At 51.3% G+C, this 26659-nt stretch overlaps 2 protein-coding genes across 11 annotated transcripts in view; one reads left to right on the forward strand and one right to left on the reverse strand.

Annotated features, from left to right (window-relative positions):
* The first annotated feature begins 413 nt into the window (after positions 1–413).
* HRK (harakiri, BCL2 interacting protein) lies at positions 414–20352 on the forward strand. 2 transcript variants are annotated; one of them, XM_023647085.2, is made up of 2 exons: positions 414–884; positions 15510–20352. In XM_023647085.2, exon 1 carries the CDS (start codon positions 553–555, stop codon positions 826–828), a length of 276 nt encoding a protein of 91 aa, XP_023502853.1. In that variant the 5' UTR covers positions 414–552; the 3' UTR covers positions 829–884; positions 15510–20352. The 2 variants fall into 2 exon arrangements, 1 of the variants encoding a protein (XP_023502853.1); XR_011441337.1 differs by lacking the exon at positions 414–884 and adding an exon at positions 1396–1551 and having other exon boundaries at positions 15510–15753.
* The window catches only part of RNFT2 (ring finger protein, transmembrane 2), a 71848-nt gene continuing 60642 nt past the window's right edge, over positions 15454–26659 (reverse strand). For 5 of the 9 annotated variants that reach the window (XM_070275411.1, XM_070275412.1, XM_070275409.1 and 2 more), the window contains one exon: positions 21942–24873. In XM_070275411.1, coding sequence (XP_070131512.1) covers positions 24739–24873 — 135 coding nt within the window. In that variant the 3' untranslated portion in view covers positions 21942–24738. Of the gene's footprint in view, positions 15683–16164; positions 16223–21941; positions 24874–26659 lie in introns of those variants that run through there. The other 4 variants (XM_070275406.1, XM_070275407.1, XM_070275408.1 and 1 more) reach the window with 2 other exon arrangements.

Raw genomic sequence — 26659 nt, forward strand, 5'->3', positions numbered from 1 at the left:
CCTCAGAATATTTTTGAATAACGCAGCCGAATTCGATAGCGGCTTCATCCAAAACGGCAAACAAGCCTGCTTCCGTCTCCAAATCGGAACTGGAGCTGAATTCAGGAAAAAGGGAAGGAAGAAACCTGCCCCGGCGCTCCACGCCTCCGCGGGGGTCCCCCGCGACCCCCCAAGCCCGGGACCTCGGCGGCGGGGCGCCTTCTCGCGTCCCAGCCCACCGCGCTGCTCCTCGCCCAGACCGCGCGCCCCCTCGCTTTCGGCGCCGCGAGGGTTAAAAGTTACCTCTCGGTTTCTTCTGCCTGCAGCCCCCCCTCCCCCCCCCCGGGGCCGGATGATGTAACCCCCCTCCTCGAGCCCTCCCCGCCCCCCTCCACCATGTGACACTTTAATTAATAATAGCGCCGTCAGCACAACAAACGCACAACACAAGGAGAAACTTGGTGTCCAGGGGAGGCCCCCGGCGGCTGGAGCGCGGCGGAGGCAGGCGCGGAGGCCGGAGGCAGAGGAGGCGAGGGGCGGCCCGAGCGCGGGGAGGGAGCGAGGCGAGCGGTCATGTGCCCGTGCCCCCTGCACCGCGGCCGCGGCCCCCCGGCCGTGTGTGCCTGCAGCGCGGGCCGCCTGGGTCTGCGCTCGTCAGCCGCGCAGCTCACGGCCGCCCGGCTCAAGGCGCTCGGCGACGAGCTGCACCAGCGCACCATGTGGCGGCGCCGCGCGCGGAGCCGGAGGGCGCCGGCGCCCGGCGCGCTCCCCACCTACTGGCCCTGGCTGTGCGCGGCCGCGCAGGTGGCGGCGCTGGCGGCCTGGCTGCTCGGCAGGCGGAACTTGTAGGAACGCGGGGCTTCTTGGTGGGGCCGGAGCCGAGACCCAGCCGGAGCGAGCAACAGGTACGCGAGCGAGAGAGCGCGCGCCAGGGCGCGGTGGCTGGGGACTGGAGACGCTGGGCTGGCCTGGGAGGGGCGAGCGGCAAGTTTGGCTTGCTTCTCTTCCCATCTCCTTCTTCCTCTGCTCCCTTCTCTCGCGAGGATCTCCGTCCCCCTCCTCTCCAGTCCCCTCTCTCCTTCCAAGTGTCACGTCCACCGTTTCTGTCCCCTTCTCTCCGAATCCTTAAGCGCATCGTGCCACTCCCTCCAGTGGGGTGGCTTTGGGAGGACTTTAACCTCCATAACCCCCACCAGCTCCTTAAGTAGACACACAAGTAAAAAGTGTGCTTGCAGTGAGAACGTAGTTAGAAGCCACGCCAAATGATTATCTATCGCGCTTTCTCGACAAGTCCTCGTCCTTTTCTGAGCCGCCTGCCAGTGCTAAGTCGCCGCCGTCTCCGTCACCTCCGCTCCACACCCTCTTCTCCCTAGGTGTCACTTCTCCATTTTCTGTTCCCCTATTCTCCGGCGCCCCGAGCGCAACTCGCGACTTCCTTCCCCTCCAGGTTCCCAGATGGCTGTCTTTCCGTCTAAGGCCTCCGCACTTTGCAGTTTTCCTCCGCGCTGCCAACTTCGCTCCTTCTCCAGCAAGGTGTCCCGTTTAAGGAGTTGGACTCTTCTTCACCAGAAGGTTGGAGCTGAGATGAAGGAGATGCCTCCGAAGTGGGCTGGGATCTGAGGCTCTTAGGGAAACTCCAAGGGGAAGCCTTAATGAAAGAGCATTTATTGAGCGCCTTCTGGATGCTAGGCCCTGTTTAAGGAGGCAGTGTTTGCGAGCTCGCTGTGTGCTAGGCTCTACGCGGTGGTGAGGATGGGGAGTGCATATTGAGCGCCTAGTGTGTTTGGTACCAGTGGGAGAAAGGTACTGAGCATCTACTGTGTTCTAGGCCCTTGGGGTTGGGGAATTATTGAGCACGAACTGTGCGCCTGGCACTGCGCTAGGCGCTGTCGGGGAGCAAACGTATAAGGATCGTCTTTTCAGAATCTGGAATAGAGAGGAGAGCTGCAGAGAATGGAGGTGGAGAGAATCAGGCTGAGCCCACCACGGGTGACTCTAGAGCTGAAGGTGAAGGTCGGAGGTGCGAAAGTCAGTGACCCTGGGATGCCGCGGCCCACGGGTGCCGTGCGCTCTGGTCCTGCCGAGACCCCCAGCGCGCCGATACCCTGGGAAGCTGGCGCGGCGCCCGCAGGCGAGGCCCGAGCGTCTGTGCCGGCGGGGAGAGGCGGCAGCCGGAGCGTGGGGGGTGGTAGCTCCGAGGGAGCTGGGGGGGTGCGCGGGGTGTGAGCCGGGAGCGCGGGCGACAGATGTCGCGTGGGTCGGCGCAGCCCAGGCGCCGGAGAAGAGGGGTGCGCGCTTCGGGGCGCCCTCCGCCCGGCTCCCGGAGGTCCCATCCGCTTCCCCCCTCCCGGAAGAGAGGCCCGGGGTTGCCCTCGGCCAGAAGGGACCAGGCTGGGGCTGCCGATTCCCAGGGACAGGAACGACATTTTAAACGGGGCGCCGGGGGGCAGAAAAAGGGAGTCGAGCGAGAGACGCGAATCCCAAAGCGTGGAATTTAGGGAAAGGCAGAAAGAAGGTGGGAAGAGAGGGAAAGAGAAAACAGGCGGCGAGACAGGGAGAGAAAGGAAGATGCGGGAGCTGGAGAAAAAGAGACTGCCAGGAGGACAAGTTGCAAGACGGTGGGAAAGTGAATCAGAAGGAAAGATGGGAAGCGAGAGGAATCCAGCAGAAATGGAGAGCGCGGCTAGGACACCTCTTCCTCCTTGGGTGCGGGTGAGACTGGGAAAGCGGACAAGGCGGCGCTGGGTGCTGGGCGCCCCACCCACGGGGCGGAGAACGCCAGGCGGGAGCCCAGCTGTGTGTGCGCGTCGGGGCTGGGCGTGCCGCGGGGCCCGGAGGAGGGGGCTGCGGGCCAGGAGGTGGCGGGAGACCTCCGCGCGGGCGAGGAGTTGAGAGACTCGGGCCCACGCAACAGGGGAGGGGGGCGGAGAGGAGTTTCGCTGGTACGACGTCGGCAGATAATTGTCGCCAGTTGTCGCCGAAGAGTTTATTTCCCCGCCTTCACTCTGCTTCTGCCCGAGTTCCGCGCTGCACCCGCCACCTCCTCCCCACACCCCTGGATTCTCCTTCCGCCTGCTCTATCCCGCCGGGGCGTCCCCAGCAGCCACACCCTCCAGGGTTCTCCCGCCTCGGGGCCCTGACCCCAGGAAGCCCGGCACGACCTTCCTCCAGCGCCGCCCCTCAGTCCCTCGGGACGCCGGTAGAACTGGGTACCACCCTCCTGCTGCGCTCCCATCCTGGGTTCGCCATGCTCGGGCTCCCAGCCTCCGCCCCTATCTCAGGAACTGGAGTTCTCTCCCCGCCACCCACCACCTGCAGTTCTGGCCTTTCTTGCGCTTTTGGCCTAATTGGGGACATACCTGGCTTTTCCCGGCCTCTGGTAAGTTAGGAAGAATTGAAAAGAAATCCACCGGCGGAAGACAATTTGTTGAGTTGTGTGTGGGGTCCTCCTGGCTTTTGCTACCTTAGAGGAGAGATGGGAATGCTCACAGGGTGCGTTAAGTGTTTGATGGAGGCCTGAGTCGGCCATTTAGGGCTGAGAGTTCTCTTAGGCTGAAGTGTGAGTTTAGCTATCTGCAGGACAACAGTTTCAACAAACTTGTTTGAGCCTCTGCTGTGAGCCAGCAATAGTTTTCTCAGAAGTCATCATTCACACACACACACACACACACACACACACACACACACACAGCTGAGACTGTTTTCCCATATGTAACATGGGGGTAAAATAGTACTTAATGCCTAGGTGCTGTCAAGAGGGTAAAATGAATTCATATACAGAAAATTCTAGAACAGTGCCAGGCACATAAGAAGTGGGTATAAATGTGAGCTATCATGATTATGATTATGCCTTTAGGATCTTTCTTTCCCACAGTAGACGACATTTTGCCATCGTCATTGGTGGCACTTCCACACCATTCCTCCTTGCTCTCTTGGGGAATCAGGGCCAGACAGCTGGGACATGTATGGCAGTTAAGAGCATGGGTTTAGGGATCAGACAGAGAGATTCAAGTCCCAGCCCAGGAACTTAGTGGCAGTGTGACCCTGGGTAAGAACCATAACCTCTCTGAGCCGTTATCTGTAAGCTGGAGCTGCACTCTTTCAGAGTGGTTGGGAGGATGATAGGACAGCATCCATTTGCAGTGCCTGGCACTTAGTTCACTCATCAGAGGATGGTATGACATGGATAATGCCATTCTTATTATTTCAAAGGGGAAACTGAGGCAGAGAGTTCACCTGAGTCATCCCAAAGGATCAGTGGCAAAGTCAGAAGTGGAACTGGAGTTTCTGACTTTGAAGGCTGGCTGGCTGACTTGGGAGATGCAGGGCAGAAGATACTGGGTGGCAGGCAGAGGAGGTGGTGAGCTGAGAATTCCTGCACTGGTGAGATTCCCTCTCCGAGATAGCCTCAGGGGAGGCTCCTTGGAGGCTGGGGAGGCCGGGAAGAGGATGGATGTGATTTAACCAGTCACTGCTGGAAGATGCAGGAGAGAGGGAACAAAAGATGCTTTATGGTGAGGTTGGCTGGCGGAGGCGTGGGAGGGAGGGAGGGAGAAGTTGCCTTGGGAGGGGACAGGGGGGGAGAGAGAATGGAGCCCAGGAATCTGGCTGGGAGAGGGGGCCGGGTGGGCAGAATCTTGCCTTGGAACTAAGGAGAAGGGGAGAAAGGGGGAGTCTGCAGGCCCAAGAGGAGACGTGGTCAGCGGTAAAGAAGATAATGGGCCAGCAGGAGCCTGCTGTAATGAATTAATGAAGGCCCGGCCCCGCCAGCCAGACGTGCTAACTGGTTCTTGGCAGGTACTTTGGGGATTAAGTGGTTAAACCTGGAAGCGCATCCCTCAGGCCTCCCTCCTAGCCAGCTGCACCCCTGCCAGGATTACTTTTAGAGCTTGAAAGCCTAGGCGAGGGGAGGGAGCAGTCTGAACCGAAGGAGACAGCTGTTGGGGAGGAGCCCCAGGAAGGGGCCAGCTGTGCAGGACCTTCCTGCCACATGGTCCCTGTCTGGAGTCACCCGCTTGCCTACTGAGAGGCCAGGCCCGAGGTAGCTGAGCTGTGGATGTAAAAACAGCCACACCTGGGGATAATTAAAGACACCCCCAGATGTGGGCCGGGTGGATTTGGCAACCTCTGGTTTTTGAAAAGTCAGCTTTTCAGATTACATTGGGGGTAGGGAGGGATGGAGTGGGGGCTTCTGTTTCCCCTCTGGTCATCACCAGTCTATGTGTGAGGGGGTTTCACTGGAACAGTGGGCTGCCGTGCCACATCCCTAGCCCCTGGTGACTTGCTTGTCACATAGTAGGTGCACAATAACTATGTAATGAATAAAAGAATCAATCAGAAACTATGCAAGATAAGTATTACTGTTTCCTGAATGCAGCTTCTTTCACTTATGCAGCTATTAACTGTTGAGTCCCTACTGTGTGCTGGGCACTATGGACACAGGAAGAACAAGACATAGAAGCTGCTGCTCTCATGGAGCCTATTTTAGTGGGAAGAGACAGATGATAAGTCAATAAAGATTTTTCTGGATACTGATGCTGGGTAACCCATTACGCCCAAACTCAGTGGCTTAAAACACCTATTTGAAGATGCTCATACATTCTGTGGCTTCAGAATTGGGACAGGGCATAGAAGGGATGACTTGTCTCTGCTCCAGGCTGGTTATGGGCTGGAATCATGGTGGGGGAGTTCGTCAGTTACAGGTCTGGCTCTGGATGCGGGCTGCCAGCTGGGACTGCCAATCAAGAGCATCGATTCTCAGCTTCCTCTTGTGGCCTGGGCTTCCTCACAGCATGGCAGCCTCACGGATCAGAATCCAGCGACTCAGAGCTCCAAAAGCAAGCATCAGGGGGACCAGGTGGAAGCTGCTTTGTCTTTTCTGACCCAGCTTCAGAAGTCACCTTGATTAGAAGCAAGTCACAAGCTGGCCCAGATTCACGGGGAGTGGAATTAGACGCCACCCCATGGGGGAGTGGCAAAGTTCTAGACTAGCGTGTGAGACAGGAGGTATTGCTGTGGCCATCTTTGGATTATGCAATCTAACACAGAGATAATTTCAGAAAGTGCCAAGGGCTCTGAAGGTAATACACGAAGGTGATGGAGTGGAGAGAGCCCAGGGGACTCCTTACCTGCAGTGGTTAGGGATGGCCACTTTGAGGAGGAGCCAGGGGACTGATGACATGAACGACAAGAGGGAGCCAGCCACGTGAAGACCTGCAAGAAAGGTGTTCTGGGAGGAGAGAAGGGCATGTCCTGTGGCCTGGAGGTGTGATTGTGCATGGTGTGTTTGAGGAAGAGAAAAAAAGAGCAGCGTGGCTAATGCCATATGAACTTTGGGGAGAAGAAGTCAGAGAGGTAGGCAGGGGCTAGATCAGGCCGTGGCAGGGATGCTCTTTTGTTCTAGTGCAATTGGAAGAAGCGGGGAGAAAACCAAGCTGAGAGAGGCTTTCATAACTACTGGGATGCACAGGTACTGACACAGGTGCATGCAGAGGTGTTACAGGAGGGGAAATCAGGTGTGATGCAATGAAGGGGCTACACTGCATCCTCATGTATTTGCAAACATCAATCGAGCCCCAGCTTAGAGTGAGGCACCAGGATGCAGGGATGCAGAAATTAACAAATGCCAGCCCCTGGCCTCCCATGCTCCTAGATTTCATGGGCAGGAGAGCCTGGCTCCAGCCCCCACCCCAGCCTCTCAGTGGAAGTGAACTAGTTCATCTCCAGCCAAGGTCTGGGTGGTCCTGATCTTGTATCAGCTCACGATGTCCAACCCTCTCTGCCCTAGGAATGTTGTGGATACTGGCTGGATTTCCATTGCCTAAGAAATTTCGCCATTCAACTCAGCATTGTCTCCCCTCTCTCCTTCCTGCCCTAAACTCGTGCCCTGCTATGGGGTGGGGGAATGTCTGTTTTAGCTCACATCAATGAGATTTGTTCTTTTATTACTGCCAGACACCCAGGAAAAGAGAAAGCTCCTCTACCCTCCTGTGGAGAGAAAATTGGCTGCCCCACAGAAGGTTGCCATCACTGAATCTTTGCTCCCCAGGCCATAGACTTGGGCAAGATGGAATTAAATTGCTTTGGGAAACTTTATGTAATATTCCTTTTTTAAAAAAAAAAAACAAACTTTTTTCTTGATTACAAAAAATATTGCAAATTCATTATCACATGCTTGAAAAATGCTGAATAAAAGAAAATTTTCATTGATTGTTTTTATCTCCCCAACTATTCTTAACATTTTGAGAGATTTCTTTCCATTAAAAAATGCATTGATAGGTACCCTAACAAGTGAAATCACTCTGTGATCTGATTTTTTCATTATATCATGGATATTTCTCCATGCCTTATAATATTTTCTGTGACACGCTTCTTAGAGGTTGCCCGGTATTTCATTATCCGGCTGTTCCATCATTTACCTTCGCAGTCCGCTATCGTCGGACATTTAGATTATTTCCAGCATGATGACGAACATCCTCATGTATAACTCTTTGGGATATCACAGACGATTTTCTTAAAAATGCCCACCAATGGAACTCTGATATCAAAGCGTATGTAACTTTCTTTTATTATAAAAGTTGTCCAAGGAGTATAAAATCTTGTGCTAAAGGTCCAGAGGGCTTTCTAGACAAACACTGCCATTTGTCCCCCTTTCTCATTCATTTCTCTGGCCTCGATACATAATGCGGTTCTCAGCTTAGCTCTTGAGCTGACTCTGACCATCCTCACCTGATCTGTTTTGTCTGTTTGTGGAATATTCTTATGGACCACACCTCTGGTCGCTGTTGGAGCGCTTAAGAGGGAGGATGACTCCTTGCATGCCCATCCCAGCTTCAGCCAATATTATGTCTAATTTCATACTCCTCTGTTTCCTCCCACTTGAGAGAGAAGCCGTAGCTTTGATCTGATTCTCAAAAGATCTATGACCCAAAAAGGTCCCCATTCTAGAAACATAGCCAGACTAGACGGGATGTTACAGACCAGCTGCCCCAACTCCCTCACCTTACAGACAGGGAAACCGAGGCACAGAGATAGCTTCTGAGGGTTAAGACGAGGCGGGCTTCAATGCCAGCCGACTCTGTCTCATGTCTGAGTGTCTGTCGAGGGTTGAAACCTGGTGTCTCTCAGCTGAATCTGGTCTGCAGATGAGTTTTATTTGACTTGCATGCTTTTTTTTCTCCCAACACTTAAAAATCAAGCTCTTTCACGTAGAAGCCTGTATTTCCAGTTTCTCTTGAAAAAATGGAAAGATCTGACAACACCGAGTCTGACTTCCCATGTGGCAGCAAAAGCCTGGAGATGAGGATCGGAAACCCCTTTAGATGGGATACAAATTCTCTGGGGACCTCGCCCCTCCTGGGCACACTCTACTGGGCCCAACGCATTTAAATTCGCACCCCCTGGTTTGGAGGACCACCATACCAGACCTCCCTCGATGCACCCACACACCCACGCACATGTCCTATTTTAAATAAATGAGGTCATACTGTTCATGCTGTTTTGTAATCTGCTTTTTCCCCATTAAAAATAGGCTGCTGAGGGGCTGGCCTCGTGGTGTAGTGATTAAGTTCATGCACTGCGCTTTGGCAGCCTGGGGTTTGCTGGTTCAGATCCCAGGTGCGGACCTATGCATGGCTTATCAAGCCCTGCTGTGGTAGGCGTCCCACATATAAGTAGAGGAAGATGGGCAGCAGATGTTAGCTCAGGGCCAGTCTTCCTCAAAAAAAAATAAAGTTTGCTGAGGTCTTCCTGTGTCAACAAAGAAAGGTTGTCAGCATCCTTTTTCATGGCTGCATGGTGTTCCACTGTTGGGTGGACCATGATTTACTTATTTGGCCATCTCCCCAGGGACGTTTACACTGTTTCACATTTTCTTTTCTTTCTTTTTTTTTTTTTTTAAGATTGACCCTGAGCTAACATCTGTTACCAATCTTCCTTTTTTTCTTCTTCTTCTTTTTCTTCTTCTTCCCAAAGACCCCCAGCACATAGTTGTGTATTCTAGTTGTAGGTCCTTCTAGTTCTGCTATAGGGGACGCCACCTCAGCATGGCTTGATGAGCGAGTGGTGCTAGGTCCACGCCCAGGATCTGAACTGGTGAAACCCTGGGTCACTGAAGTGGAGCGCATGAACCCAACCACTCAGCCACGGGGCCGGCCCCTGTTTCCCATTTTCTGATCGTGTAGATGAGGCTGTAGTGAACATTCTTGTTTGGTCAATTTTGGGGAAAAAAGTGAAGTTCCTAGGGGTGAAATTGTTGGGTCAAAGAATGTACATGTTGTAACATAGGATGCGCATGGCGAGATTACTTTCAGGAGGGTCTGCCCGTTGGATTCGGTGTTGATTCTGTGCTGCACTGCTGCCGCCCGACTCTCAGAGCTTATCCTTCTGGAAGTCAAGTTAGCTTGGCATTCAAGGCCCACCTGCTATAACTTCATAGTGGGCGGGAGCTATGAGCTCTCTGGTCTCTCTCCATAGTCTTTACATTATCAACTGTTTGCCGATCACACTGATAACTATTCACGGGTGGGAGGGGGCTGGACAGAGGGGAGCAAATGCTTCTTCCAGGAGCTGCCAAATGGCCTCGTCCTTTCTCACACACCCCAAACCTAGCCTTCTGCTCTTTCAGTCCCCTCTGCTCAGTCTCCTCGGTGCCCAGCTTCCTAACTGGGCAGCCTGAGCTCCCCGGAGGGAGATTTAAGCCATGACACAGACCAGAGCAGTCGTCTTCTCTCTGGGAAGATTCTGCGTGGAGAGCTTTGTCCCCAGAAGTCTTAGGCACTGGGACTGAAGACTGGCACCATCCAAACTCCATGGTCAAAATCAACCCACTGAAACAAAAAATGCAAGAGCTGGGAAGTTGCCACCATTATTCACTGTCATTAAACAGGTTGAACTGAGCACCTGCTGTGTGCCAGGCTTTGTGCTAGGCTCTGGGGATGTAATGATGGGGAATACAGTGTCTGTAAATGCACAGCAAATATTCTGGGAGGCTGAGGGGGGAGTGAAGGGGGCCTTCCTTTTATTTCTATATTCTCTGCTGTTTGAATTTATAACTTATCACTTGCGCAAATAGCAAGAGCAAGAGAGGTATTTTTTTTTTTAATTAAAAATTGGGATGTATTGGGGCTGGCCCCGTGGTGTGGTGGTGAAGTTCAGCGTGCTCTGCTTCGGTGGCCTGGGTTCATGGGTTCGGATCCTGGGCGCGGACCTACAACATTCGTCAGCCGCCCTATGGTGGTGACCCACATATGAAGTAGAGAAGGGAGTCGGCCCCGTGGCTGAATGGTTAGAGTTCCATGTGCTCTGCTTTGGCAGCCTGGGTTTGCAGGTTTGGATGCTGGGCGCAGACCTGCTCCATTCATCAGCCATGCTGTGGGGGCATCTCACATACGAAGTAGAGGAAGACTGGCAATGAATGTTAGCTCAGGGTGAATCTTCCTCAGGAAAAAAAAAAAAAAAAAAGGGACCTCTTGAGCCAGCCCTGATGGCCCAGTGGTTAAAGTTCAGTGCACGCTGCTTTGCCAGACCAGGTTCAGTTCCCAGGTGCACAACCACACCACCCATCTGTCAGTTGCCATGCTGTGGTGGCAGCTCACATAGAAGAACTAGCAGGACTTATAACTATACACAACTATCTACTGGGGCTTTGGGGGGAAGGAAAAAGGAAGAAGATTGGCACAGATGTTAGCGTTGCGCGAATCTTCCCCTGCAAAAAAAAAAAAAAAAGTTAACATTTGGGAAATCAGAGTACATGGAATTAAAAAAAAATTGGGACCTCTTAGGAGGGAACCCCAGAGCCCTAACTCAGATAGAGGAAAATGGCCACGAGCTCCTGCTTTCTCTAATGCTGTAGTGGGGCTCACAGTTCACAGCTTTCCACTTTCAGTGCCCAAAACAGGCTGACAGCCCTGCGGCCTGAGGGCAGGACGTGAGGTCTCCTGTTCTCCGCCTCTGCCAGCCTGCCCCCTCCTCACTGTGGGCGAAGAGGGGACACGGGGACATTTTTAAGGGCGTTTCTTGAATTCTTCAGCTGTGGGCTTTGGCTGTGAGTCAGCATTCGAGAAAGTTCTTTATGAGCCAAGTTTGAGGCAAAACATCCCAGGGGCAGGACAGTGGCTCACGGCGGGGCTGCAGACTTTCTGTTTTTACAGTAGTTTTAAATTGTACAATAACTACTTGCTCCTTGCAAAAAAAAAGAGATAAAAAACATAAATGATACACAAGCGAAGTATATAAAGTAAAACCCTGTAAGCGTTCTTTTTACTCTGTCCTCAAAGCCACTCCCCTGGGGTATCTGTCAGTCTGGAAAATATAACAACAATGGCCATAATAATAACCACAAACGCACACCTTACTATGTGTGACACTTCTAAGCACCTCCATTATGTTAATACTATTAGTCCTCACACCAACACAATGAGATTCCTTATTACTCCCCTCTTTTCCATATAAGGAAGCTGGGGCCCAGAGAGATTAATAACTGGCCCAAGGTCACACAGCTTTTAAGTGTCTAAGTCAGGATTCCAACTCAGGTGTCAGGCTCCAGAGTCTGTGCTCTTAACCATCACACTATTTTGCCTCTCTGCCATACCTTTTTATATGGACATAGAGATGGATACGAATATATAGATATATTTACAAATATATAGATATATATATACGTATACACACTCATTAAAGGAAGAAAGATCTAGGATCGTGCTATTTGGCCGTTTGCTCTTTTCAGTTAAGAATCATAGCCATCTTTCTGTCTCAGCACATTTTGGACGTCCCTCTTTCTAATGTGCGTAGAGCTTAATTTGTTAACCCAGCCTTCTGTCGATGGACACATGGGTTGTTTCCAAACGGCTACTATTCCAGATAAAGCTGGAACACATTTATGTGACTACTTCTGTGAGCTAGATCCCCAAGCCTAGGGTGTCCAATTTAAGATCCCCTCCCCCCAGAGTGTATGTACATATCCGCTCTCTGATTGTGGGAGGTGGTGACGTGGTGTCCCCTGGCTGTGCAGGGGGCGCTTCTGATGGTCACCTTTCACTACGGACACCGCCCTGTAACGTAAACAGGCACAGGAATTCATTCATCTAGCAGCCCTGGGAAGGTCTTAGAAAGACTCATTATAGGCTCGATGATTTACGGGGAGGAACAGTGAAGATCAACTGCTGGTCCTACTGAGTTTTGTAAGACAATGCCATGCCTTTCACGGATGCAGCTGATCCCAGCTTTAAAAATACAGCTTCTGGGGCCGGCTCCATGGCCAAGTGGTTAAGTTCCTGCGCTCCGCTTCGGCGGCCCAGGTTTCGCTGGTTCGGATCCTGGGCGCAGACGTGGCACCGCTCGTCAAGCCATGCTGAGGCAGCGTCCCACATGCCACAACTAGAAGGACCCACAACTAAAAATATACAACTATGTACTGGGGGGCTTTCGGGAGAAAAAGGAAAAATAAGATCTTAAAATAAAATAATACAGCTTCTCCGGCCTCTCCTGATGCCATTGTTATTTTCCGTCATCTGCTTTCAACTCCTGTATCGACACAACCTCCATTCCCACAACTTTCGGATGCAGTTCCCTGCTCATCATGGTCCCCGGTTTGAGCCATACTTGTCACTGCCCTTGCGCTGTGCCCAGGCCCTTTCCCACCTAAATGATCCTTCCTTCCTTCTTCCAAATATTGAAAAAATATGAATGCGTATCTTCCAGTTCCAGTTCCAGTCCTGCTTCCTCTCTGAGGCTTTCCCGGTGAGCAAAACTGCATCCTCACTGCTGGGCTGTAAATACACCACGGACAGTGGTCGGCTGCAGCACCGGCCCCTGGCATTCAGGTCTTCTCTAGTGAGACTGGAGGCCCCTGGAGGGCAGGCACCGGGCCCTGGCTGGAGCAGAGAGCAATGCTTAGCACAAAGTCAACACACTCGCTGGCACATAGCAGGTGCTTAATAAACGTGGTTCCTTTCTCTCCCTCCATCCTTCTGTTTTGTACTCCTAATCACCTTAGGTAATGCTGCAGGGTTCTGCTTCATTCTGTAGATCCGTACAGCTCAAAACCCACAAAGGAAGATTTGTGGAGGGTACAGAAGCTGGTTTTCATAAACTAAGTTGAGTGTGTTTATCGGTTCAGGTGAGGGATGACTCTGACTTAGGATCCCATGGAAACATCGGGTGGCTGTGCAAGGATGCAGAAGCCCTACTGTGCTTGTGCCGTCACGGGACGGAAGGGGAGTTGGGGGCTGGCGGGCTGCAGAGGTCTTTTGCCTCCACCTAAGCAGTTCAGGGCAGAAGGTTTGAAGTTGCGGACTCAGATCTCTGTGACTCAGCTAATGCAGATGGTGGGGTCCGTGTGATTATGACTCATCTCTTTTGTGCTGTCATATGTATCGGTCAGGATGCAAGTAAGAGGCTGAAAGTATCCCCCCGCTGAGTCATTGGAGAAGAGTGTAGTGAAGATGACAAAGGTGTGGGGAGGGTTTAGGAAACCAAAGAGGGATAATTCAGTACCCCAGGGCTGGCAAAAGAGGGGAGCTGTGACCACCTTGGCCTGAAGGGGCGAGGCAAGGGAATAGGGCCTGAAGCCTGGAGAGGGGCCTGAGAGCTGTCTGGCAGGCACTGGGGCCACCTATGGCCAGGCAGGATGGGAGCTGGGGAGCAGATCCCCCGACCTCACTGTCCCATTAGTGCCTTCTGTTGACTGTGCCTGGCAGGAAGGCAGAGGCCAAGGGGCCTGCTGGTGCCCTTCATCCAGGTCAATCTCCCGGACTTTTTCCAACTTGGGCGTCATGAAGAGACCTCCCTCCCACTTCTCTCCTACACCACTGGGTTTGTGTTACTCACATGGCAGTTCTCATTCCACCTGCTGTAGGGTGATTTGTGAAATGTTTTTCATCGCCTCTGCTAACCTGCAGCCCCTGCTAACTCCCCAGCTTCATCTCCCCAGGCGCCGTTGCCCGGTCTCTGCTGGAGCCTCATTAGGCTTCCTGACTTAGTCATGCTCTTTCTTTCCTCTGTTCCATCGCTTGCCTTTTTCTTCTTCCTTCCTCCCCTCCCCTCCCTCTCCGCTCTCTTTTCCTCCTCCTGATAGTTCACCTACCATTAAATCCATCCTTTTAAAGATTTTCTTTTTCCTTTTTCTCCCCAAAGCCCCCCAGTACATAGTTGTGTATTCTTCGTTGTGGGTCCTTCTAGCTGTGGCAGGTGGGACACCGCCTCAGCGTGGTTTGATGAGCAGTGCCATGTCCGCGCCCAGGATTCGAACCAACGAAACACTGGGCCGCCTACAGCGGAGTGCGCGAACTTAACCACTCGGCCATGGGGCCAGCCCCTAAATCCATCCTTTTAAAGTGCACAAGTCAATGGTTTGTACTATAGTCCAAGTTGTGCAACTCTCCCCACAATCAATTGTAGAGCATTTTCATTTCCTCGACAGAAGCCCTGTACCCGTTAGCAGTCACTCCCCAGTTCCTCAATTCCCCCCAGCCCTAAGCAACCACTAATGTACTTACTATCTCGAAATATTTGTCTCCTGTGGACGTTTCATTTGCATGGGATCACACAGTATTTGTCTGTTTGTGTCTGATTTCTTTCATTTAGCTAACGTCTTTAAGGTTCATCCATGCTATAGCGTGTATCAGTACTTCATTCCTTTTCATGGCTGAATAATAGTCTGCTGTGTGGAAATACTCCATTTTATTCATCCCTTCGTCAGTTGATGGACACTTGGGTTGTTTCCACTTTTTGGCTATTATGGCTAATGCTGCTCTGAACATTTGGGTACAAGTTTTTGTGTGGACATGTATTTTCTATTTTCTTGGGAATGTGCTCTTTCTTCTGCCCTGCTGGGAGGCCTCATCTTATCCTGGCTAGTTCTCTGACATCCTTCATTACTCCACAGGCGTCTGCCTCTCTCTCTGAGGAGCTTTCTCTGACTCCCCCTCTCTGTCATGAGCTGCTCTCCTCTGGGCTCCCATAGCCTCTGTTTACCCAGATTGCATGCTCTACCCATCTCCCTCTTTTGGCCTCTGGGCCCCTCAAGGGTAAGAACCATGTCACTGGATCTGTAACACCTAGAGCGGTGCTTGGCGTGTTTGGCAATGAATGAATGAATGAATGAATGAATGAGAGCAGAGACTGTCCCACAAGTCTGCCTTGAATATGGATCTACGAAATGAATAGACGGAGGTCCTCTTCCTGATTTGGAGGAGGAAAAAGGTAGTATAGCTCCACATTCTCTTTTTTAATCACAGAAGATGCCCATGTAAACATCTAGGTCTGAAAACAGAGATGGGTGTGTGTGTGTGTGTGCAAATGACGTCGAGGGAAGCCTGCTATATGGACAGAGCTTCGGGGCGGGGGCACTAAGACTAGCTTTTGAGGACCCTTTCCTTTAAAATCAGAGCTTCGTATCTAGCAGCTCTACCCCTCCCCCTCCGCCTCCCCAAATACGGGGCTGGCTGTGCAGAGGCCCAAGGCACTGACGTCATCCCCAGTGGCTGTCTGCACGTGCCTACTGACCGACATACAAATCTTTATTTCTGCAGGTTGGTGAAAACCCTGTGTCCTTGGAGAAAGCTGGATCCCGTTTTCCTGACGGGGAGCCCAGAGCTTGAAAGGCCGCAGTTGGCACTTCGAGAAGAAAGCGGAGAATCAAGATGTCGCCTGGAGCAATAGTAGCATCGAGGAATGGGACTGGGGAAGCCCTTTGCATATGCAGCTGCAGAAACAGACACCCCAATGCTATTTACATACAGCTCTATGTATAAAAAAAGAAAATATGAATATTACTACTCAGTGCATGCCTTGTCGAGGACGTGGCCCCTCCCTTTTTTGCACCTTCCCATGTGAACTTTGATATTCTTTCATGTCTGGGGCACCGGAAGAGAGATGCCTACTGTGTACCTAGAAAATTGGCCAAGACTGGTGGGAATTAGCCTCAGAGCCGACCAGCTGCCTGGGGAGGGATGCTGATGGAGGAAGAGGTGAAATTGCCAAAGGCAAAATAGAAAGAGGAAAAAAAAGCGAGAAGGACTGGGGCCGATGTTGTGGGGGCAGTCTGGGATACTTCCATTTCCAAGTCTTCACAAGCCCTAGCCTCTCTCTCTATGCCTTCCTAGATAGATGGCTAGTCCCACTGTCACATCCAGACAAGTGGGATTTTTTTTTCTACCAATCCGGTGTCTTTGGTGCTTTACTTACATTTTGCTGGTGCTAAGTGTGTCCTTGCTGGTGCTGCCGTGGTGTTTTGTTGCCAGACCTGCAAGGCCAGGGGACAAGAAAGATTTCTATTTTGCTGTTTCGGATGCTTTTTTTTAAAAGGATGAGTCGCAAAAGTGCCACTTGGGAGTCTCTTCTCTTTCTCTGTGGGGGCGAATATCCAGAGGTGTTTGGGAGCAGACCTTGGGATCTGGGAGGGAGAAAGGGAGGGGCCAGCAGTGAGTGGCTTGCTGGTGGCGAGGTGGAAAGCTGACCTCATATGGGACTTGTTTGCTGTCTCCTCCACCCCCACAAAAGTATCCTGGGAGTCAGCCCACAGCCTCCCCTGCTCCCCAAGAGGATTTCAGGGTTTAGGTTTTATGGATTAAAGAGCCAAGAAATAGCTACGTTCTGGACAAGGGTGATTTATAAGCTAGGGATGTTGGGGGAGGGAGTGGGTCATTTATATGAAATGCACCAGCATCTCACTAACTGACAGAGGGTCTGATCCCGCCCCCAACCCAGGATAAGCTACTATTTTCAGAAGTTTCTAGAAGGGCTAAAAAAAGATGTGTGCTGGACTGAGGCTTGGCTGCAAAGACTCTTCAGGGAACAATGATTAATTTTTGCTTTCATTTTAAAAGATCCAACAAAAACAGGTATTATTCCTCTGTGCAGGGTATCACACTGCCGTTTTCAAAGCTGAGATGGTGAGGCGCTGGGCTGCCGGTTCAGATGTCATTCGACAAGGCTGGATCTGCTGGTCCCCACCCAGTACCGATGGACTCGGGGTCCGCTGGGCTGGTGAGCAGACAGCCTTCCGGTTCTAAGAAGCCAGCAGAGGGATCAGCCGTTGCTGAGGTTGACATGTGGCTGAAATGGGAATTATTCCTCCTAGGCCTTGCTGAAAATTACCAGATCCTCTAGAATGCAGGACCTTTCACTGCTGCTGCAAGCTGGGAGCTTTCTTTCTTTCTCTCTCTTTTTTTAAACTCATGCCTTATGTTTTCTTAAATAGCCCTTTAAAGAAAAATGCAACCCAGAACCACAGTTGAGGGCAGCACCCCAGCAGACAGCTTGGAACTCAGCAAAGCGAAAAGGAAAGCTTATTTATGGAGAATGTTCCCTTTCATCACTGGAGCCCTCCCCACAGTTATGTTTACGGAGGACGGCGGACGGGTGTGTAGGCAGGGTCTGCAGAGAGCAGCAGGTGACATCCCTGCCCAGCCGCGAACTTAGAGAAGGCACATTAATTAGAATGATATGAAATACAGTCTCTGCTTATGTTTAGTGACTTTCCTAGCCAGACACTAGAGTCTTCCCCGCTCGGCCCATTTTGGGGGAGGGGATTTTCATTCCTATAGGGGTATGCAACCCCAGCTCTCTGCTGCTTTACGGCTGTACCTTCAAGACTGCAGTAAGGACGTGCTGACCACCTAGACACAGGGGAAAGGTAAAAGGTCAGAGCATCCCTTTGTCAACCCTCACTAGCTTAGGACATTTCCACTGGAGGACCCAAACTCCACGTGCTGGGGTTAGTGTTTTGGGCAATTTTGATTTCAATGAAGCCACATCGCTGAGAGAACTGGGCACCCCGACCTCCTCACGGAGATTTACAGCCAAGTCCTTGTACATATTCTCTTGTATTACTAGAAACCGTGTATTTATCTAATCCTGGCTTTTTCTTGCACATCATTAATTTGAGTGCATTTCTCGACTGCCCCGATTTTTGACAAGGGGTTGTTTCTAATGCTTGTTTTTATATGAGATTTGACTTCTTGATGGACATTTGTATTAGGAAATTGAAGCATGATATATGTATATATTGTCTCCACCGTCTCTCCTGTTGCATTACTGGGATTGCATGAGATAGTGGGGTGGTGTTTTTTAAAGACTGTTTCCACCGTGTGCAAAGTGCTGGCACCCTCCCTCCCTGCCTTCCCCCCTTTTCTCTGGCTGCCAAGGAGTCATTGATTTTGATTAGCCTCACTGCAGAGCGTCTGTGAAGAGAGAGAGGGAGGGAGGGAGGCTTTGAAATAAATTTTAAAAAAGACTTCATCTCGGGTTTCAGTAGACAGCAGTGTGAGAGTGAGTGTGTGTGTGTGTGTGTGTGTGTGTGTGTCCACGCAAAGCAGGGGGAGGCCTCTGAGATCATTGTTTAGGTAGCGCTGCATAATGAGGCAAGGAGCAAGGGGAACGCCTCTTTCCTGATGGTGCTCCTTGCTCTCAGAGGGGGTGGTGGTGGTGGGGGATTGATCCAGGAGCCACAGGGATTGGAGCCTCTTGGGATTTCGACATTCCAAATTAGATCCATTCCCTTCTGGAAGCTTCTCTCCCCTACCCCATCCCCCACAAGAAAATAAGATCTCTTTTCCCCTTTTCAAATTCGGGGTTCCATTTCCTGTTCCCTTTGCCATGGATGTAGCTTGAGTAACAGGTTTCTTTGCGGGGGTGGGGGGGGGTGGGGGGGGTGGGTGGAGCCCATTCGCCTCTCCGGCTGCTATCCATGGTCCTGAGTCAGGAGCGTCTCCTAGAACCCAATTCTCCTTTCTTCACTCTTTCAGTGGGATACTGGAGACTTCTTTTCCACTTCTTCCAGGGGTCTCATTTCTTAATTCTTTTCTTTTGATGAAAAAATGGTGATTTAAACAATCCTGTCACAGGACAATGGAGCTGTGACTTTGGTTCCACAGTTCATGTTGCTGATCTCATGTACTCCTAGCTCTATCATCACGTTTCTCATAGCGACAAAATATCACTTCCCCTCGCTGGGAAATTGGGGGGAAGTCCTCCTCTAATCCTACACAAGTATCTTTTAGGGACACTGGCTTGCCACTGTGGACTTTCTGAGTGTCCACCTGGTATTAGAAGCTGCAGTGACCAGAATATAGGTTTTGTTCTATTTTGATACCAGTTCCTTTTCTGAATGTCCCTGTAAGTCCCACCTGGGCCAATCAGAGGGTCCGAAGCTGGTTGGGGGGACAGGCTGGACACCCTGGCCTAGTCCCATGGGAGCGGATGGAGGAAGTTGATGGCTCAAGTGGGATTTTAAAGCTTAAACAGAAAGTTTATTTTTAAAATTTTACTTCGCTCATTCAGCACTTATTTACTGAGCACTTACAATGTGCCAGGTTGAAGAATCCCACCTGGGCAGAGTCTTACCGATCGATCGTGGAGGGGAAGGCCTGCTTGGAACCAGATGATGCTAAACGTCCCTTTCCAGTCTGGTTCTCAGTCTTCAACAGGTTTCTCAGGTCATCGCTATGACCCCAAACCTTGCTGGCAGATTATTCTGTAGTATTTATATTTACTGAGCACCCCACTTTCATGAAGGCGATTAAAAAGCCTGTGATCTCAACTCATTCCCAGCATGCCAAGACTGGTTCTTGCTGCTTCGCAGGAATGACAGCTACCAGTGATGGGGGCGCTCGCCACTCTGGAGCACTGTGTTAGGTGCTTGCTGGGTTTTCCCCTCAGTTATTCCTCACGCCCACTCCGACAGTCAGTGCTGTTACTTCCCCTTCACAGTTGAGGAAGCTGAGGCTCAGAGAGGTTATGCAACTTAGCCAGAGGCCACACAACAGTGAAGAGGCTGAGCCAAGATTTGGACCCAGGTCTGCGTGACCCCCAAGCCCATGAGTTGACTGCTCGGCTGCATCAGGTTCCTTCCTGAGCTGGTCCCGTGGCGTTGCTAGTTCAAGGGCAGGCACACGCCTGGGGCCCGGCAGGGAGCAGGGGAGCCCGACTTGGGTCCACTGTAAGGAGCGTGGCACCTGAGGATTCTCCAGTGCAGGCTGGATTGTTTGGTTGGGGATTTGATAGATTCGTTCCCTGCTGTCTGTGTTCCTGGTCTCTGTAATGTCCCTAGGAGGAGCATCTAATTTGCAGACAGGGCCAGTTCACTTACTTCCAAGGACGTGGGAAGCTTTTCTCACCTCCTTCCTGTCCCCTCCTCCACCTGAACCCCCAAGGTCTTTTGCACTGTAAGCGCCCAGGAGCCCGTGTGTGTGAAAGGGATGGCTGTGGGGTGAGCCTCTGGCTCAGCCCGAGAGGCAATAAGCATGGGGACGTCCCGTTCTGGGTTCTCGCCTTGCCGGTCCCTTGTGCTCTTTTGTAAGAGGAATTTCATACCTTGGAGATGCTTCGTACATGTTTGTAATGACTTTATTAAAAAACTGGTGTGTGCTTCCAGCCAAAGGCCTCTTTGTGTTTTCATTTCCTCTTGGAGGGTTGGTCCCCAAAGACTCTGGGGGATCTGGCTGCACACCCTAAATTTCCCTGGGTGGGGGGCACACACTCACCTCCCTCCTCTGTCGTATTCCTGAGAACTCCCCAAGGGTGGGTTGGCCTAAACGGTACCCTTGGGTCGGGGAACAGGTTGGGGGAATTTGCCAACAGTTCAAGGTCAGTGCACAAAAGCACCACTTCTGCACGGCACCGTGTGGATAAGCTAATGAGTCGGCAGACTGAGGTCTCCAACTATGGGCCAACGGGCCACTCTTGGTGGGATGCTTTCTCCTGCACTGACCTGGTCTGAGATGTACCAAGAGGCCCAGTTCTAGTCTCTTCCTAAGAATAGTAGGTGGAGGACAGGTTTCTAGATAACAGAGCCTCTCTTTTTCCTTGGGGACCCATCCCCTTCCCATTCTGAGACCGTGTGACTTAAAGGGGTGGACTCCACCCTCCCACCCACCTCTTCCCCACCATCAGGGCTCAACACCTGACCCAGGCCTGGCCAGCTCTCTGAGTCCCAAAGGCTAAAGTGATTGGTGTGAGGACAAACGAACAAGCGTCAACCTCAGGACCCCTGCCGGAGCTTTGGCAAAGCAGAAGCTCTCTTTGCTGGAGCTGTGAAGCTGGCAGAACATAAGCAGAGCTTCTGGAGGCCATCTTACCACCACATGGGATCTGCCTGCCTGAAAAACCATCTCAAAGGAAAACAGTATTGAGGGATGGAAAAACACGATTCTCATAGCATCACTGGAGCCCCTGAATCCAGCCGTACCTGAAGCCCATGCTGTTACCTGAACCAGATAAAGTTCTTTTATTTAAGCCTATCTGAGTTGGTTTTCAAATAACTGCAACCAAAAAGTTCTGCTTGATGATATTTTTGTGGCTGGCTTCATAATGTTGCCCTGAGAGACTAATTGTCAGTGAAGGCTATTAATTTACATGTTAAATATCCATCATAATCTGGCACCTGGGCAAATCCTTCTCGAGTCTATACATTCTGGGTCCATACAACCTATAGTTAGCCACTGTAGTGGGCACTGGAGATGCCACACGGAGATCCCTTCTGATCCCTTCTCCCAGTGCTGTGTCTCATCCTGCACCTTTGTGCGCTCTGCTGGCACCTGCCACCTCCAGAGGTTTAGGGCCTCCTCAATGGAGACCCTGCGTATCTGAGATTCCCTCCCCCTCACCCCATAGCCAAGGATTGACGGTGGGAGTGGGAGTACAAAAACCTCAGGGTCAGGACAAACTCTGAGATGCAGCTGATGCTTCAGAGCTCCCGAAGGGACAAGCCAAGCTGGGACTCCTCCAAAAGTCGCCCTCTTATTTGGCTTCTTCCCCTTCCCTCTCCTGCTTCCCTCCTTCCCTTACTGGTTTCTCCTGGGAGCGCTTCCTTAATAAATCGCGTGCAACGCAACGGGATCAGCTTTGGGGAGAAACTCACCTCAGAGGACCACCCACCGCAGGAAGTGCTTCTTGGCCTTTGTCCTGACACAGTTCTGCCTGGCTTCAAGAGGAGAGGGGAGACTCAAGACCACGACCATAAGTTTCATTGACAGATGATATTTATTGGCAGAAGGGAACTTAGGGGACATTAAAAACACCAAAGGTGGCTCGGTGTAGCCCAGAGCAAAAGTACTAAGAGATTCCAGGACTCGCTTTCCATTTCCCTTTTCCAGCCCCCAGTCTTGGTGGCCGGGACATGTCCCAATGCTTCGTGCACTCTCCTCTTAGGAAGGTGAGGAACCTGTTTCATCCAGGTCCAAAGCGTGCCCTTTTATTCTCTCCCATTTATTATGCTTGAGATTTCTTACATTAGGGGCCATTTGCAAGGACTTCGCGGAACGTGAGTCAGTGAATCAGAGCAGGAGAGTCTGATCTGAAACTCGATTAATCCTGCTTCTAATACGTGAGCTGCGAGCCAAGATGGGCGAAGGAGAGTGGCTTCGTTCTTCCTTTGAACGGTGGCTCTTGGCTGCTTTTACACTCGTGTTGGGGAATACACGCAGCCTGACGTCTGGGAAACTCTGCACTGGCTGCTGTTCCTCTTTAGAGCAGAAGTTCAATCGTTCCACCCAAAAGAAAGCCTTCAGATGGGACATCCCCCCAGAGAGTTGGGAATGACTAAATAAAACCCTAAATAAACTATCTCACTTTCTCACTTGTCCCCGAGTGTCCCCTACATGAGACACTCTTTATAGCATCAAGGGCATGGCTCGTTATTTGCAGAATGTTAGAATATATATATATATATATATATTTTTTTTTTTTTGTGGCTTGAGTGTAATTGACGAAACCACTGGTGTTTTCACCAGTAATCTACATTGTTAGTTTCCCTGGTTCTAACAGATAATACACTAGGTTTGGTCACCCTGGAGATGGCTACAGGAGGTGAAGTAACTTCCCAAAGTCATGCAGAGTTTGGAATCAGAATTCCAGTCCTGACTCCCAACAGACTGCTCTGTCTGCTCTGTCGCACGCTGGCACCGTAATAAGTCTTCTCCGGCTCCAATTTCTCCTGCCTCTTTGATGGCATCTGCAGGCAGGGAGATCTTTCTGATAAAAACCAGTTGCAGAAGCTCCTGTTGCTTCCCTTCGGTTGTTCCCCAAGGCAGGGAGAACAGAGCAGCCACATCCACCTGTCCCTGTGTCCCTCCGCATCCCCTTTTGACTTGATTATCCAGGCAAGTGGGATTGTAACAGCACGGCCATTGCCATAGTAACAGAGCTTGAAAGACGCCATGCTGCCCTGGAAGGGACGTCTTGCTGGGTACCAGGAAAGAGCCAGGGATGTCAGACAAAGGAAAAGGTCCTGGCTGGATAGCACATAAGGGCAAATGTCCTGAATCTTATTGCGGATGGGGTGGGCGTGGCTGAGAGCGAGGTGGCAGCAAGGCTCCCACCGTTTCTCCTGGGGCGTTCTCACCAATCTGCTCACTAGCCACACAGACTGCTTTCTCTGTAATGCCATTGGCGCTAGCCCATTGTGCTGAGGGTGACAATGAGAGAACAGAGTTGTGAGAGGGGTAGGACAGGCAAGATTCCAGTGGCTTCTAAATGACCACCTGTGCCATCTCCTCCCAGATTTTAAAAGCAGGGAGGGTCTCATGGGTGGAGAAGTTGTTCTGTCGTAGATATTAGTAGCTCTGGTATAGAGATTACAGACACACTGATGGCTACTGTGCTCTATGCTACCACCCCGGCTTGTGGAAAAATCCATAACATGGATCGTCCCTTTTGCTCTGAAGGTTACCAGGGGAGGTGATGGCCATGGGAGCTGCTGACAAGCCTAAGGCTTAAGTGAGGGAGAGGACAAGAACAGGAGGAGGAGGAGAGAAATAAAGATGGGTGTGGAGACCCAGGGATATCTGTGGTTGGACCAAAGCTGGCCTTTCTTGATACCCAAACGTGATGGAGCATCCCAGGCAGAGCCCAGCAAAACAGCAATCTTAAGGACTCAGCCTTTCCATGGCCCAGCCACACCGAGATTTCAGGAGCTCGCGTTCACCGTTAGCATTCTCAGTGCAGTCCAAAAGAACACGCTGTGCACCTGGGCCACTAAGGGGCATCAAAATCACCTCTTGTGCTGTTAAAAAAACCACATCCTGCTGGGTGCCATGCCTGCAGGGGCTGAGTGGCGGGTCAGCACAGTGGTTAAGAGTGCGGGCTCTGAGGTCAGCCAAGCCTGGGGGGAAATTTGGTCCACCATTGCTAGCTGGAAGACCCTGGGAAAGGTACCACATGGAGCTCTGTGCCTCAGCTCCCTCATCTGTAAAATAGAGGAAACAGTATCTGCACCATAGGGCTGCTGTAGGATTCCAGGAGGTCATCCGAGCAGGATGCTCGAGGCCGTGCCTGGCTCACACTAAGTGTGTGGTACACTAGTTATTGCAGGCATAAGGTGGAGCCCAGCATTTGTATTGGGAAAATACTTCACAGTGATTCTACTCTGCAGCCCTGGACCACTGTGGGGAGGCCGTGATCTCTAGGCCCCTCCCCAGTTTGCGGCATCCTCATTAAGGCCGCCAGGAGTTAAAATAACCAACAGGCGGGACTTGTCTATTCTGGTTCCTTGCCTTGGAGGGGAGATGGGAGACCTGTCTGGGCGGAGATCAAGTCTGAGCTGGAGGCTTCCCCATCTGTAGGGGAAGGATGCCCGCACTATGCCAGAGGGCAAGGGAGGAAGGGCAGGTGGGGAGGGCGGGGCCTGGCTTTAGGGAAAGAGGCGGAGAAAGGTGGAGGCAGGAGAGTAAGTGCTCGAGGCTGTCTTCCAGGGAGGCCCCAGAGCTGGAACCCCGTCCTCTCCCAGGGGGGCTGGGAGCTCTGACGCCTCAGTCGTCAGCCCTAATACACCTGGAAGTGGGCCGAAGTGGCCCCGTCCTTCCAGCAGCGCAGCGTATCCACGGCCACCGAGCGGCAGAGCGGGCAGGTGCGCTCCCGGTCCAGCCAGAGGCAGAGACACTCCTCACAGAACACGTGCTGCGGGAACAGCAATCGAGACGGCCGGACGCTTTACCGAGAGTCCGGTACATGCCCACCTCCGCCCCAGGCGCTGGGGACACAGCAGCAAGCAAAACAGACAATTCCTGCCCTCAGGGAGGCTGCAGTCTAGTCGGGGAGACACCTTGCAAAACGAATCTCTAAAATGTAGAGGATGTCAGTGGTAAGGAGTAAGAGGGAAAAGCAGGGAAGGGGGTAGCAAGGGCCTAGGAGGGCTGTGATCTTAAACAGGAGGCCTGGAGTACTTCACTGAGATGCTGGCATTTGGGTAAAACTCGCAGGAGGCCAAGGAATGAGGCTTGATATTATCTGGGAAAAGAGTACGGCAGGGAGTGGGAACAGCATGTGCAAAGGCCCTGAGGCAGGAGTGTGCCTGGTGTGCTGGAGGAACAGCAAGGAGAGTATGGCTGAGACTGGGGGTGGGGGGAGGAGAGGGAGATGAGGTCAGAGAGGTGATGTGGGGGTGCAAATTGTGTAGGGCCTTATGGGCCATTATGAGGACTCTGGCTTTTATTGCGAGAGAAGGAGGGAGCCATGGCAGGGTTTTGAGCAGAGGAGTGACTTGATACGATTTGCATTTTTAAAAGATCCCTTTGGTGGCTGGGTTGAGAACAGACCACAGGGGTCAGGAGAAATGCAGGGAGATTGGAAACATTAATAGGTTCCACAGCTTTCTGGCTACATAACTTGGACAAGCCATTTAACCTCCCTGTGCCTCAGTTTCCTCATCTGTAAAATAGAGATAAGAGTACTCCCCTCAAAGGAAGATTAACTAACATTAAAAGCACTTAGACATGACAATCAAACACACTACATGATTCTTGACTGGATCCTGGATGGGGGCAAAGACCCTATAAGGAGGACATTTTTAAGACAATTGGAGAAATCTGAATATATATTTGAATATTGGCATTTTACATCAACTTTGAATTTCCTGGGTGTGAGAGTGGAATTGTGGGAGAGACTGTCTTTGTTTTGGGAGATGTATGCTGAAATATTTAGGGATGAAAGAATCAAAATGTCAGCAACATTCTCAGCAGGTTCAGGGGGAAGAATTCACATCAAGAAAAGGCAGATTTGGTAAAACATTAACAATTGGTGAATCCAGGTAAAGGATAAAAGGGTGTTCTTTCTACTATCCTTCAGCTTTTCTGTAGCTTTGAAATTTTTCAAAATGAAAAGTTTGGGGAAAATGATAATATAAGAATCTAAACAATGTTTTTTAAAAAAGTAAAAAAAATAAAAAAACACTTAGGACAATGCCTGGCAAATAGTAAGTGTTCCATAAGTGTGGGCTATTATTACAGTAATAGTTATTATTACATGATGTCTGTTTATTGTTTATTATCTGTCTCTCCATGCCAGACTTGTAAGCTCCTTGTGAACCCATTCCTAGCATGGTATGCAGTAGGTGCCTAATGGTGGACAGTGTTCTAAAAGAGAACTCCGTGATGCTACAGGGGTATGTAACAGAGGGACTAGTCTGATCTAGGGGTGGTTAAGGAAGGCTTCCTGGAGGCAGCAACACTTGTGTTGAGGCCTGAAGCATGTGTAGGAGTTAACTGGGTGAAAAGAGGGGAGGGCATAGAGCATTCTAGGCTGGAGGGGACAGCAGTGCAGAGCTGAGACGGGAAAGTGTTTGAGGCACTCGAGGACGGCCAATGTGGCCACAGTGAGGTGGGCGTAGGGGAGTGGGGAGAGGAGGTGAGCAGGCCACCAGAGCCTTGAAGGCCATGCCTGATTCTCACCATGGTCTGAAGGGCAG

The sequence above is a fragment of the Equus caballus genome, chromosome 8 (genome assembly GCF_041296265.1).
Source record: "Equus caballus isolate H_3958 breed thoroughbred chromosome 8, TB-T2T, whole genome shotgun sequence".
Lineage (NCBI taxonomy): Eukaryota > Metazoa > Chordata > Mammalia > Perissodactyla > Equidae > Equus > Equus caballus.

Bases quoted from the DNA above. Each gene is read 5' to 3' on its own strand.
- HRK (XM_023647085.2), top strand. From the start codon at position 553: ATGTGCCCGTGCCCCCTGCACCGCGGCCGCGGCCCCCCGGCCGTGTGT.